Below are 15,579 nucleotides of genomic sequence, written 5' to 3' on the forward strand. Positions count from 1 at the left end.
ATGCAGAATAGTAATTGTGCTCTTTCTGCTGTAAGCTTTTTCTTTTCCAAGACTTGCTTGTGATCTTATTATCCTATGTCTGTTATGCACAGTTGAGTAAAACCCCTGCTAATATGCCTTTTTTTGCCCAGCATGATTTTAATTTCACCATATGCCTCAAAACCACTTCTTGGACCTTGTAGTCTATAATTCATCATGTATTGAAGCTGATTTTTTAGATCTAACAAGTTACAGGATAAGGATCCTACTTCAGGTCTGTTAACTGGTTCCTGGTTACCATCAGTTTAGTAACTTGGCTCTGTGTACCTTTAGACACTGAAAAAAGCCCACTGTTGTGCATCTTTGCACAACAACACTGTTGTGTGGTGTTGTTGTTGTTTTGTAAAAAAAATTATAAAAATATTTATATACCTCTATTCATAAACATCAGACTAGGTTAGAACAATAGTGCAAAAAACCTATACAATAAAAACCATATTAAAAAAGCTAAAATCAGGAATCTGCTAACTACTGTGGAAAGATATCTTAAGTTTTCAGTATTTTATCCTAGTAGCTCATACTTGTGGAAGGAAGCACCATGTGCTAGTATAGTAAAATGTTTTTCCCCAAAGTATCAAGGGGAAGAAACTGCTTTGATAAACTTACATTTTCCCCTCTAATAAAATATTGTATGTGTGTAGTGTAGTAAACTCTGCCACTGAGTTGCAACCTAGCATATAGCAGACTTGATTTACAGATTGTGTTTTCATCTTTAAGTTAACGTAAATTGCTTTGCCCTTGCTTTAATGATAAAATTAAATGATAAAATTGGACACTAATAAAGAGAAGTATCACCATTCAATAGAATCATAGAAATGTAGAGTTGGAATGGACCACGAGGGTCATCTAGTCCAACCCCTTGCAATGCAGAAATATTTTTTGCCCAACATGGGGCTTGAATCCACAACTCTCAGATTAAGTGTCTGATGCTCTACTGACTGAGCTATCCCAATAGCTTTCTTCAAAAGAAAGGAGAAAGCATACAAGAAAAACTCTGTAGTGGTATTGTCAATCACTTAGAGACAGTCATAGCAAACATTTGCTATATGCTATATGCAGGGGGAAATGATCTAAAGTATGGCTTGCATGTTTCTAAACATCTAGTAGACATGCACCTGGATGTCCTGATTGCCACAACTGCATAGTTATGTGTCACACCATAATACTTACTATGGCACCAAAAACCTGCTGCATCAAGCATGAATGGGCCCTTATTCAGTTCACTTAGTCTCACAACAGCCATATAGATAATTACTACTCCCATTTTATGAAACTCAAAAACTGAGGCTAGGAGTGAGGTTCTTAGGTGACTTGTCCTAAGGTTATTCAACAAGTCTCATGCTCATCTAAGGTTTAAACCTGTTCTGTGTAGTTCCAAGTCCAGTACTATTGACCACAGTGTTAGTTTTCCTTGCCTGGTTTTTTTGTGTTTTTTTTTAAGTTGTACCTTTCACGCATCTTTAAAACGTGGTTCATTGGATGTATCTGAAACCTATCTAGCCATTATACGGTGACACAAGAAAGGGCATTTTCTGTAGCAGTGGAATTCCTTCTCTGTGGAACCTAGTTTGTCCTTCTCAGTGACAACTTCCCGGTATCATCCCAGGATCCACTGAAGACACAACTGGTCACTTGGGTTTGCGGGTAATGATAGCGATATTGAGCCTCAAAGTTAGTCTTTTTTTATTGCTGTGTTATGGAAATTGTTTTGGCTGATGGATATAGTTTAATACTCTTAATTGTTTTTAGAACCGGTTGTTTTATGTGTGTTTTGTCTATAAACCACCCTGGGATCCCATGGGAGGAAAGGCAGTTTAGAAATTAAGAATATGTGCCCTTTTTCTGCCATAACTGTGTCTGATATCCCATCTGCATGTTACGAAAATGAAAACATTTAGCAACTTTTGTATGTTTCTCTACACACGTTTAGGGAATGCAAGTAGGGTAATTGGTTGCTAAAATTTCTGTTCTTAGCAACTGCCTGGTTTTGCTTCCTTTCTACCAATTCTGCTACATTTGTTTTCTTGTGGGTTTTCCATTCACCTTTTTCTGTTCACTGTTTTCAAATGTTGTAGTGTTCCTGTAATGCAGTTGTGCTGTTTACCACATCCCTGGTTAAGCCCTCTTCCTTATCTGATTCTTTTGCTTCATCATTTGAATTAGATACGGTTTCACCGAAGCATTGGTAAAGACTGAGAATAAAGTAGTTGTTGTTTTAAAAAAAGAGAATGAATTTACACTTTAGGATGATTCAGATTTCAAAACCATAAAAGACTAAATTTAAAAATATGTATTTGCTTCCAATGCCGTCTTTACTTGCTGGATGACGGCAGTACAATTATATGGTTGTTGTCCCGGCTTTTAAAGTTCCCATTAAAGTCGTATGAGGCAATCTGGACATACAGGTTTGCCTATGTAAATTCTTAGCTTTGCACATATGTTGAGTTTAAGGTACACATCTTCCTCTCCACATTGGATCATTTATTTTACTGACTTTGCAGTAGCAGTCTAAGCATTGAAGTGTGTCCATGGAATTATTATTTTTTAAATCCAGTGCTGCTGAATTTCATTACGTAGTTTTGCTAACAGGTGGTTGGACTGTTGGGCTGCTCTCTTGTGGATCCTTGGTTCATCCAATATCCAGAATTTGGTCTTCAACAATTATATTAATCTTACAAAATGGTTAATACTCTTAGTGTGTGGGTTTTAAGATTAAGACCATGGCTTCTGCAATAAACTGCCTATTACATTTAGAATGAAAAATACACTAGGCATTTCTAACTAGTTTATTATTTTAAATGCTCTTGTGCCCACCAGTAAAGGGTTAGGTTGTCTAGCATGACAGAAGCGGCCTTCTCCGTGGAGGCACCACAGTTACAGAACTCTCTTCTGAATAATTGAAGTATACTGGACCCCACTATAGTGCAGGCTCTCTTTTCAATTCTCCCCTTCCCCAAGCGTACAAATTGGGTGGCTAACCTGTGGCCCTCCAGACGTTGTGATACTCCAACTTCCACCAGCACTCAGCTAGCATGCCCAATGGTAGGGAATGATGGGAGTTGTAGTCCAGCAACATCTGTAGCACCACAAATTAACCACCTCAGTGTACATGGTTTATGTCAGTGTTTCCCAAACGTTTTTGGGCAACGGCACACCTGTTTACTGAAAAAAAATCTCGTGGCACACCACCATTAAAGCCCCGCCCCGTGACGTCAGCGCGCAGCGTCACGCCGGGAGGGACGCACAAAAGTGAAAGTTTTTTCCCTCCCCCTTGCCGGGGAACCTCCAAGCTTTGGGCAGGCAGGCAGGCAGAGCTGGGAAGGGGGTTTCCAGGGGACACGGCAGCTCCTCGAAAGGCTTCTCTCAGCTGCGCTCAATCCTCCTCGGAGAGGATTTCCCCTCCGGTCCCATGCCTTCGTTTGGGGCATCGCTCCGGCTGCTCCCTCTCCCGCCGCGCAGGAGCGATGCCTCTCTCTGGCTCTCCCTCCGCGCAGGCTGAGGGAGGGAGGGAGGTGCGCGTGTGACCCGTCTTTGCTGGGAGACCAAACCCAGCGAGGCAGAGTCGCGCGGAGGCGCCCAGGCAGCGCTGCCGGCTGCGAGGAGGAGCGCCAGGCAGCAGCAGGAGGCGCGGCCTCTCCTCGCCGCCGCCGCCCCGCCTCTCGCCGCCCGACTCGCCCGCCTCCCTCCAGGCATCTCGCGGCACACGAGGCAACGTCTCACGGCACACTCGTGTGCCGCGGAACACCGGTTGGGAAACACTGGTTTATGTGATTCAGGGAAGCTTTCGCATATATAGCAATGTGTACCATTCTGATGTGTCTTAAACAGTACATCTTGTGTACATTACCTTGCGAGACCATGGCTCTGAAAAGTGCCATATAAATACTTTGAATGAATTAAAAATTAGTCCATTGTACAGAGTCTCTGTATTACATTTGGACAGTTTATTAGCATTTCCTTTTATTGCCATGGGGATAGAGGGGTAAGATCATTTTCTTTGTATACTTTGTTACATTTCAATTAAATAGCTAGTTTTAATCTTTATAATGGTAACTGGCTACACAATTAGGTGTTTTTTAATCTGTTTTGTAATAGAGAGCCATTTTCTAAGGCAGGAAAAATGGCATTTGGTTAAATAGACGTTTCAGGTCCTGCTATGTATGTGGGCAGTGGTTCGGAAAGTCAGTGTGTGACTATGGCTGTGTACAGACTTCTCCTTTAAAATCTGAATTTTAAAAATGAGGATTTTAGTTGGTAAACACCTGACTCCAGAAAGTTGACAGTTCACAAGATCTCATATTAATTTCTCAGAGTTTAAAAACTGTGGCTTCCTATATGTACATAACTTTCATAGGAAGCCTTGACTTCTGCACTCAGTTCAGGATAATTCTAAACTTGCTGTTCCATACAAATGTTACTCTGAACAAGGTGAAATGACTAAATTGCTAAACAATTCCAATGCAATTAAATAAATGTTGGGCGCATTGTTCTATTATTATTAGTCATCGAGTTCCCATGGCAAGCTTTTGTGGAGAGTCTTGCATTCTTAAGGATAACAATGTTAGATATGCAATATGTAAAGCGTGCCTTCCTACTGTAGCTTGGCATCCATACTCGTGATATTAATGATATGAAAGAAATGTAAATGATAAGCAGTGATGATGAAGTGATGAGTCCAAGGTCTACAATTAACTTTTTGTTTTTAATGCAGTTATAACAAGGTTTTAAGTGTTGGTATGATGAGTTTGAGAAGACTATCTCAATATTTTTTCCATTAAGCTAGTGTAGATCTACTTATCATAAAAGTTGCTATTAAGCGTTCGGATTACCTTTGTGTTGCATTTAAAACAAGGAAGCTGCATTTCAAGTGGAAATACGAAATAAAAGTGTTAGACAGTATCAAATTTTCACTCATTAGGTAAATGGAGATCTGTCTTAATTTTTGAAGTACAGGCTATAGCAATACAGTAAGAAGAAGAAGAAGAGGAGGAGGAGGAAGAAATTATTTCTACCCCGCCCATATGGCTGGGTTTCCCCAGCCACTCTGGGTGGCTTTCAACAGAACATTAAAAACAGAATAAAACTTAAAACATTAAAAACTTCTCTAAACAGGATTGCCTTGGATGTCTTCTAAAAGTCGGATAGTTGTTTATTCTCTTGACATCTGATGGGAGGGCATGCCACAGGGCAAGTGCCACTACCGAGAAGGCCCTCTGCCTGGTTCCCTGCAACTTTGCTTCTTGCAGTGAGGGAACCGCCAGAAAGCCCTCGAAGCTGGACCTCAGTGTCTGGGCTGGGGTGATGGGGTGGAGACGCTCCTTCAGGTATCCTGGGCCGAGGCCAAGGCTAAAATAAATTTTATATTTACTCAGTTAATGGAATGAATAATACTTGTCCTTTTGCGAAGCTGTATATGTAATTAACATCCCATATTAGCTCAGTGGTAGAGCATCTGCCTTGAATGTAAGAGGTCCCTGGTGCAATCTCTGACATCTCCAGGTAGGGCTGGAAGAGCATCCCTGCCTGAAACTCTGGAGAGCAGTTGCTAGTCAGTGTAGACCAGGCACCCCTACACTCAGCCCTCCAGATGTTTTGGGACTACAATTCCCATAATCCCTGACCACTGGTCCTGTGTTAGCTAGGGATGGTGGGAGTTGTAGTCCCAAAACATCTGGAGGGCCAAGTTTGGGGGTGCCTGCTGTAGACAGTACTGAACTAGATGGACCAATGGTCTGATTCAGTGTAAGGTAGTTTCCTATGTTTCTGAAAAATAAGTAACAATGTCCTAACACTGGTTGCATAATAAACTTATTTGAGTATCCCTGTGGATTGTCATGGCTGTCTCCTTCATTAAGGTGCCGCCTTCATTTGTAGGGTCTTGATTTCATTGCTCAATTTTACTGCCAAAGAGGCAAGGTCCTTTGGTGTTTCAACAGCACATTGACCCATTAGGAATGGAACTACTTCAGTAAAATCATGGACATCTCTCATGTGCATGACCTCCTCCTTTGGATCATAGTATGTACACTCAAAGACTAGGCTAGCAAGCCTTGGGCATGAAGGTTTAAAGCAATGGTCCTTGCCTCTGTTGTTTACAAACATGGCACTGAGGTGTCTCCTAGAGCCCAAGAGCCATAGGGTGGGGCTACTAATTGGTGTGTCTGGATTGGTCATCCTATTTGCACACAGCCTACAAATTGATGCTTCAACCATGCTACTCAGCATATCCAGTCTAATTTTGTTTCTCTCTGCTATTATTTTGTTGCAGGTTTCTGAGAAATGACTGATTTCCTGCATTCCCCGTCGCTGATGGTAAATTAACAGTTCTGGTGTGCAGATAATAAGTTGCTGCTGTGTGTTTGGTGCTCCATGCACATCTGAGGAAGTAAGTCTCTCTCTCTCTCATAGAGAGAGAGGCTGTAAAATGCACGTTATGAATTGTGTCTCTTTGGTCAATGACAAAGAAAATGGAGCTATTTCAGTTGAAGCTGGATTAATGATTGGAGATACGACAGAACCAGAAGAACAACTGCCTCCAGCACCACCACTGCCACCACCTCTACCATGTCCACCTGCAGAAGCTGGATTTTCTTCACTAGAAGTGGTGCCACCTCCTCCACCCCCTCCACCTCTAGCACTGAGCAGAGCTCCACTGCCACAGCTGGTAAATGGGCATGGCCACCAGAGCAAGAAAAAGAGACTACGTAGCTTCTTCTGGAAAACTATACCTGAAGAACAAGTCCGTGGCAAAAACAATATCTGGACTATTGGTGCTAAACAGAATTATCAGATTGACACAAAGACAGTGGAGGAGTTCTTTGGCCAGCAAGAAGAGACGCCACCCCGAGGTTCCAAAACCAAAACTTTAAGGAGGTCCTTTAAAGATACTAAACAAGAGGTAAGTGTGAGTGTACTTCCTCTTCGTTAAAGAAAACCTTATGTGTTGGAAGTTGCTATGGAACTTCTTGCCTTTGTTTCTTTCCCTTGCCCACTGTTCTTGTGCTGTAGCCTTATTCCTATCAGGAAAAATGTTTGTTTATTAAATCTGTACACTACTCTTTATCTGTAGCTAGAGCCTAAATTTGTGTGTCGCTCAAAATTGATGGTTGAAGGTGTCTGTAGATCAAGATGTAATGAGATGGGGTTAATGTATTTGTAATTTGACATTGCCTGAAGTATTTAAGGATCGTTGGGACTTTGTATATTAGTGTGTGGTTCAGATACATCTGCTCTCATGAAAAGGGCAAGCCCCTATCTCTCATGAAAAACTTGGACAGTGTCTCAGAACTTGTGCTGTCCAGAATTCCCACTAGTTTTTTATTTGTTAGAGCTTGAGTGGACTCTATGCTTTACTAACCAACCCAGTATTTGTTACCAGAACACACTCTCTTTACCGGATAAAGGCTTGCCTGAAATGCAGCTCCTGCTCCTCAAAGTCCCAACAGTCCAGAGCTGGAGTGCGCTGAGGTTCTTTGTTCCTTGGCGCCTCCACCATTCGAGCTCCAAGCTTCCAGCGTTGGAAGGGAGAGATGAACTGTTTTGCTGTGCCTCTGTGCAAACAGGTGCTCAGAGCTGGAAGGAAGAGGTAGAAGCTGGTTCTGCCTCTATGCCTGACTCGTGTTTAGGAGCCCTCATGCCTCCACCTCTTCATCCCAGCTGCCAGAGCTGAAGGTGGGAGGTAGAGGCTTGTAATGGATCTATGATAGCACCCAGTAAATCAAGAGTGGCCCTACCATTGGGCATAGTGAAGTGACACCTCAGGCGGCACATGTTGGAATGGTGGTATTGCAGGAAGCTCCCCCGGCTGTTTCTCCAAAGTCTCCCCCCTAGCCATTCCTGTCTGTTGGTGGGTGGAGACTCTTTTTTTGCAACTTGGTCTGTCCTGCCCCCTCTCCTGCCAAAAAAACCCCACACTATCCTGCTGTCTCAGGTGCAGTGGAGGATATAATATTGCCACTAGTGATGAAGTAAGATTCCAGCACCAGTCTATAGTTAGTTTCTCTGCTGGGAAGGGGTGCTTTACCCATCTTGATTCATTTAATTTTTTTAATTTGAGGCAGTGTAAAATAGATAAACTAAAGCAGGTTTGTTTTATTGCATTATTTTGCGTGTAGCATTTGCATTGTTTGACACAGAATACGTGAGAGTGGTGGAATTTTTTTTTAATGCATGGCTCTGTAGTCTGCAGCTCACTTCTTTTCTTCTGACTTTGAGGCAGTGGAGGTGACCCTAGTACCTGGAGCAACGAACCTTCCTGAGTCAGTCTGGGCACACATGTTTCTGGTGTGCTTAAGGTCTTTGTCTTGGCTACTTGTTACATCTGTTTGCACATAATTCATTTCTTCATTCAGGAAAATTGAGGTTGCTTAGTGAATGCACACTAAGGAAGTCAGATTATCCTCCACCAGGGCCAGGGCCTTCTCAGTGATGGCTCCGACCTGGTGGAATGCTCTGTCCCATGAAACAAGGGCCCTGCAGGATTTAACTTCCTTCTGCAGGGCCTGTAAAACAAAGCTATTCCACCTGGCTTTCAATCTGAACTTAGCCTGATCTTTCATTCCCCTTCCTTCCTTCCCTCCCCCTCCCCTTTTTATGAAGATTACCCGCTCTGGGATCTCACAGCTAATTCTCCCCTGGTCTCCTCGCTGGCCCAAATAGGACTAATTTAGCCAGCTAGCCCTGGTGATCATCTAATGTTTATTGGATGGCTTTCCCCCCTAAATTGATTTTTGAATTCTGAATTTATTGTTATTCACATTTTATATTGTATTTTATGCTGTTTTTTGTTGCATCAATTAAGTGTTTTGAATTTGTTGTTAGCCGCCCTGAGCCCAGTTTTCTGAACTGGGAAGGGCGGGCTATAAATATATTATTATTATTATTATTATTATTATTATTATTATTATTATTATTATTTGATCTGTACTAATGAGCTGGTGAATATTAAAGGGATAAGGAGGTTGGGCCACTAGCTATGTACAGTGGAAAGAAGTAAAAGCAGTCTAAAACCTGGAGGTTGGGCACTGCATGCATGGAGGGCTTCCATCAGCAAAGAAATATTTGTGTCAGAAGTGGCTTTCTTTTCAGGAAATGCTGTATACAAAATGGTGCATGGTGCCATTACCCTCATAAAGTTAGTTGTTTGGATTGTAGCCAGAAGAGTTGGTAGGCAGCACATTTGCTGCTATGCATCCTAAACTGTGTTCGGGTGTTAGGGTTGCAATCCTAAGCACACACATTAGTGAGTCAGCTCCTTTGAGCTCCGTGGACTTGCAATCCTAAGCATGTTTACTGAAAAGCATCACATGATAGGAACATGTTAGCTCTTCTTGAAAAATTACAAACCGATTTAACTTTTATCTCGTGGCAAATGCCTCTAAAATAACTTATGGGAGATTATTACAAATGTATAAGGAAGACTAAATCCATAAAACAACACTGCATTTTTGTGGAAATATCCTTGTGTAAATATTTTATCAAATTATGTGTTCCCGAAAAAAATAATTTGATACCTTGTGTATATCATAAGCAGTTCCCCTGCTTATTTATCATTCATGAGTGTATGTTCTATAAACTGATCATTCTCTTTTTATAATATGCTAATATGTTTGGGCTGTGCCTTTTGAAGCTTTTGCCTCTTAGCATTACTGTTGTGTTGAAAATGCAATCTAGACAGACTTTTGGAAAGCTGCTAATGTTAGGTTTTGCTAGGTTGGGTGTCTGTGTGGGGACGTCATCATGTGGTTTGCGAAAAATGTCTAAGATAGTGTGCAAGCACAATTAGAAGAAAATAATGATGCAGTCTCTGGTAGAAATTCGCAGAAAAGACAAGTTCATGCATATAGAACTGAACAAGAACCACCTGATAATTCTAGGAGCACATTTAGAAAAATCTGCTTGGAAGCATCTTTCTGTCTGACTACAGATTGTTACAAGTTGGTAAAGGAGTTTGTATACTATGACTAAACACATACACATATTTGGTAAGATTGAAAGGGAGGGTAGCAAAGTGGGTGTATATACTTAAGTGTGTTAATCATAGCTGTGTGTACATTTGAAAAGTTACTTCAAGTTCTTGTCCACCTCTTGCAGAGAGGTTGCTACCTGTAGTTTTTTTTGTTGATTTTAATAGCTGACCTCAAACCACTTTATTCCAGAGTGGTTCTATAAATGTTTAATGGTGTTGTCACACAGAAAATAGTTTGAGGTCTCAAAACAAGTTATTTCATTGCCATGGAAAAGCAATATATACATAAAAGGTAAACGTAAATGACCCCTGGATGGTTAAGTCCAGTCAAGGCGACTCTGGGGTTGCGGCACTCATCTCGCTTTCAGGCCGAGGGAGCCAGCGTTTGTCCACAGACAGCTTTCCAGGTCATGTGGCCAGCATGACTAAACCACTTCTGGTGCAACGGAACACCATGACGGAAGCCAGAGCGCACAGAAATGCCATTTTACCTTCCCGCCACAGCAGTACCTATTTATATGCTTGCAATAGTGTGCTTTTGAACTGCTAGCTTGACAGAAGCTGGGACAGAGCAACAGGAGCTCATCTAGTTGTGCAGATGTGAACTGCTGACCTTCAAGTTGGCAAGCCCAAGAGGCTCAGTGGTTTAGACCAGAAAACATACTGCACGTAAGCAAAATGTGATGATCTGAAGGAATTTAAATATTTTGCGTGAAACTGTTGGGTTAGATTAAACCCCTGCCAAGTAAAAATCTGCAGTGAAGACCAGGTTGTTCTATGGCAAAGGATGCAAAGTTGACCCATGGCACAGTTTAGCTTGCCCATCACTGTGTATCTGTAATATTTAACCAAACTATGGATTTGTATGAGTGCAGACAGAGGCTGGGGTAAAGACAGGTGTACCATTAATACTAGGGCTCCGGACTAATCCCGAATCGGACCAAACTGGATTGATCCAGGATTTGCCATGGAGCAGGCTGAGGCAGTCTCTTGAATGCCCTGGGTTGAGGCCACCTGGAGTGATCGGGGGCTGTCATAGCAGGAGGGGCAGTTGGGCAATTGGGCATGCTTCTACCCCCCAACTACATGTTCAAATAAAGTTTAAAACCCTGATTAAACATGTGGTTTGGAGGGGGATCATATATTTAATTAGGATGCATCGTAGGCATACTAACCTCCAGACACTGGTATACAATTATGATGGTAAACTAAAAGTCATTCCATGCTGTCTTCAGCATGTGGTGCAGGCATGTGTATGCCTGGTTCAGTGTGACTGGAAAGCAGCAGAAATTGATCGGAAGCTTTTGATTCCCACTATTACGATCCTGAGAACAGGCCCCTAGAGAGCAGTTGAACAGCTGAACCACAAATGACTGAATGCTTTACAGCAGGCATAGACAAACTATGCCTGCTTTCCAGTGTTGCCGTGATGAAAAAACATGGATCTGAGGCATATCTCCATATAATCCCTCATAATTTTTACAAGAGATTCCACCTATTAAACAGTAGGCCACCCAGTATATGAGTTCTGTGATTTGGTGATGGGTTTTCTTGTCAGCCTATGTGAAAATCATGAAGATCCATGTGGATCTGTGCCTTGGATTGATGTCTTTGTGGCAAGCACTGGATCTGAATATATATTTTTTTCTCTGCAATCCACCGACATAAACTTAATTTTGCTGGTGTTTTGGGGAAATCACACAAATTCAAAACAATCCAATTTAATTCCTCTGCATCTGATTTTTATCCATATCTGGTGAAAATTGAAGAATGTGTGCACACACAACCACATATTGTGTATTTCTGTTTTGGACAAGTGACAAGGTAGGGAGAGGGGAAAGGATGAACCAGAGGGACTGAGGTGCTATGACACCTTTTCAAAATTCCAGGTGTGATCATGGGGTCCAAAACAATGGTGACCCCGGCGAGAAAGGAATATACAAGTCTTTGTTGATGCCCCAATATTATTTCTTTATCTGTCTTGTGATTTTTATCTATAGCTCTAGAGCAAGGGTTATCAACCTGGTCCCTACCACCCACTAGTGGGCGTTTCAGGATTCTAGGTGGGCAGTAGGAGGTTCTACGGCACAAGCCGAATCCTTCTTTCATTGAGCGCTGGTGGGCGGTAAGGGAATTTTACCATCAAGAAAGATGCATTAGTGGGCGGTAAGTATAAAAAGGTTGACTACCCCTGCTCTAGAGGGTTTTTGTTTGATTTCAGACTTGTTCATAAAGATGAATCCAAAACAGGCATGCAAGGGTCGAAGTGCTGTGAAATCTACTCAGTGGCGTAGCGTGGGGGGTGCCAGGGGTGCCAGCCGCACCGGGCACAACATTTGGGGGGGGGCGTTTGGCTGGCCCTCCTCGAGGAAGCAGGAACCCCACTGTCCTCGGACCTCCTCTGAAGGCTGGCGGTGGGGCGGAGAGACCTCCTCCCGCTGCCAGCCTTCGCAAGGATGCTCCGAAGCCTGGCGGTGGGGCGGAGAGACCTTCTCCCCGCGCCAGCCTTCGGGTGGCTGTCCTGAAGACTTGTGGTGGGAGCAGTGGCATAGCGTGGGGGGTGCAGGGGGGCCTGCTGCACCTGGCGCAACATCTGGGGGGGCACGGAAGAGACTGGAGTGAAAAAATCCACAGGTTAGGGGGCGCAAATTACTTGCCTTGCCCCGGGTGCTGAGAACCCACGCTACGCCACTGAATCTACTTTTTCAAATTGTGGAAAAAGCAGTTTAAAAGTGAATTGCCAAATGACAATTATTGGACTATCATCTTGTGCCAGGTGAAAGAAATGGGAAGTTTTTACTCAATAAGAGTATAATAGTAAATTATTCCCATGCAGATGAGGAAAACTGAGTGCTCTTCAAATATAAGTAGAATATAGGTGTATACATACATATACACCCTGTGTATGTGTATGTGTATATGTACATATACACACACACTGTCCTAATGAATGGAGTGTAGTGTAGTGCTGAATGTGGATATTACTTTACATTGCTAGTGAGGAAGAAGGATATTGGTCAAAAGGGTTAGGGAAGGGGAGATGATTGGAAGAGAAGACATCTTGGAATTTCATTTCAAAATGCAGTGGTACCTTGAGTTACAAACGCCTCAGGTTACAAATACTTCAGGTTACAAACTCCACTAACCTCGAAGAGTTACCTCGAGTTGAGAACTTTGCCCCAGGATGAGAACAGAAATCATGTGCCGGCAACGCAGCGGCAGCAAGAGGCCCCATTAGCGAAAGCTCGCCTCTAGTTAAGAACAGTTTCAGGTTAAGAACGGACCTCCAGAACGAATTAAGTTCATAACTAGAGGTACCACTGTGTTTCTCTTGTGCAGATGACAAACTTAAGAGATTTAAAAAAATTAATGTGTGTTGGGGTAAATTATAATTCCACGTTTTTCCTATCTAGAAGAATACATAACTTTTATGCCGAATTGAAAAATCTATGTAGACTAAAGATGTTTGGGCTTGAAATAGCAGAATCTGGTTTTCTGTCTATAGATCCTTCCTTCAAAAGTCACTTTTTTCTACATTCAAATAACTCAGTTATTAGACTCCCCTGTTCTCTCGTACATTCATAAAATATGGGATAAAAGTGGGATTCACTTAATGACTCTTGAAGAATATCAGGAGATATGACGCTTAATAAATCTATGAGCAGCTGGTTATCCAAAAAGAATGGAAATGGAACACCTCAGATAAAAGATGGTGGTGAAAGAGCCTTTGAGCTCCATTTCAAGGCTGAGAAACATGATGAAAATTGTAGCTTGAGCTTTCAGTCCAATGCACGTGTCTTGCAAGTTTGGCTTCAAAGGCAGGGAAAGAACTAGTGTATTCACTTTCAGGTTGAATCAAGTTACAATCTGTTTAACATCTTTAATAGAAATGAGCTATCAACATTGCAGTGAGTGTAATTTTAGTTTATATCAAGTGCTTAATCTTGGTCATCTGTATGACTAAACTTTATATATGACTTCAGGTCAGGAGGCATGAGGTTGCAAAGATGCTCAAGTCTCAGGACTGTAGAGTAATGAAAATGTGGAAATATGCTGGCATGCCTTTTAAGTAAATGCAGAGCCAAGCCCCAGAATGAGGTGATGGTTGTCAGGAATGCCAAACAGGATTTAGGAGTGATAAAAATGTGGCATTTACATGTAAAAGCACAGATGATAATTGCCATGTGCTGAGCAACACTTTAACAGGTTTTAACTTTTGTCCTTGCTTGTCTTCCTGGATTTTTGAGCACTTCCAAAGGGTGGGTGCTTATTAGTTCCTGAGGCTTCCTGCTAAATACAGTACTTGTTTGAAACATCTGAGGGCAAGTGTTCAAGAAAGCATGTTGCATCAATCCGTAAGCAAAAGGGAGAAATTTGTTGGTAGAGTGTGGAAAAATTAATGCTTGTTGAACAGAGAGAGCTCTTTTCACCTTGCCTGTTGCATCTTCTTCAGTATCTGACTGCACAGCTCACTAAGAGGGTCTGATAGGTAGATGTTTGCAAAAGAGAGAATGTGCCTCAAGTTAGTACCCACCCAAGGAGATGGTGTACTTTTATCTCATGTGGTAACTTCAAAATTGATAGTATGATATGACTCCCCTGGGGCTTATGTTTGCTCCTCCCTTTAACATAGTGATCTGGTATCTTTTAACACATCTTATAAAAATTATAAAGGATTCCCTTGCATCTAAATATGGGTTTACCAGTTAGCCAATGAAATTGCTGTTCTGGGGTCAATGAAAGTACATTCAGGAAAACATTTGAGAACAGATTAGATAGTAGATACAGCTTCTGTAATGACAGTTCAGGCCGTACTATATGCATACGTTTTCACTTAATCATGTACTCCTTGCTTTGGCAAATATTCAGAAGGGGTTGTTCTTTGTATAAGACTGGACTTGCACTAGAAACATCTAATTAAAAAAAAAACTTAGTATTAATGTTTTAGTTATAAACAGCATATTGTAACAAGCGGGGACTATTGTAATGTTTGTACATTCTCAGATAAACACCAACAGTAATTTATCAGGAAACTTAGGGTCTTGTTATCAATAGTTATGGTGTTCAAAATTAGCAAGGTGCCAGGTACATTTTGTACCCGACTATTGCCCACTTGCAACTAAGTGAAGATACCTGGGCGCCAGAATAGTGCCTGACATCTCCACCATCTGGAAGTACGTGCCCGGGGATCAATGGATCTTGGCTATTTTCACTGCTTACTAAGAGTCAGAAACAGTGCAACTTAGCCTGTAACTACTTTCCAGACCATAGAGTCGTTTGGAGGAGAATTCTGATGTCACTTCTGTTTTCAGTCAACATTATAGCATTGGAATGACTAACTGATAACTCTGACTTTGCATGAGTCAAACAACTGTATTTTGTGAGTAAAGGTAAAGTGACCCCTGACCATTAGGTCTAGTCGCGGACGACTCTGGGGTTGCGGTGCTCATCTTGCTTTATTGGCTGAGGGAGCCGGTGTACAGCTTCCGTGTCATGTGGCCAGCATGACCAAGCCGCTTGTGGCGAACCAGAGCAGCACACGGAAATGCTGTTCACCTTCCCGCCGGAGCGGT

At 42.2% G+C, this 15,579-nt stretch overlaps 1 protein-coding gene across 1 annotated transcript in view; it reads left to right on the top strand.

The window, feature by feature from the left end:
* Positions 1-6,307: 6,307 nt before the first annotated feature.
* FHDC1 (FH2 domain containing 1) overlaps positions 6,308-15,579 on the top strand; it is a 36,089-nt gene continuing 26,817 nt past the window's right edge. Inside the window, exon 1 of the mRNA XM_082237551.1 lies at positions 6,308-6,937. Coding sequence (XP_082093677.1) covers positions 6,464-6,937 — 474 coding nt within the window. The 5' untranslated portion in view covers positions 6,308-6,463. The remainder of the gene's footprint in view (positions 6,938-15,579) is intronic.

The sequence above is a fragment of the Podarcis vaucheri genome (assembly GCF_965113315.1).
Source record: "Podarcis vaucheri genome assembly, chromosome: 9".
Classification (NCBI taxonomy): Eukaryota; Metazoa; Chordata; class Lepidosauria; order Squamata; family Lacertidae; genus Podarcis; species Podarcis vaucheri.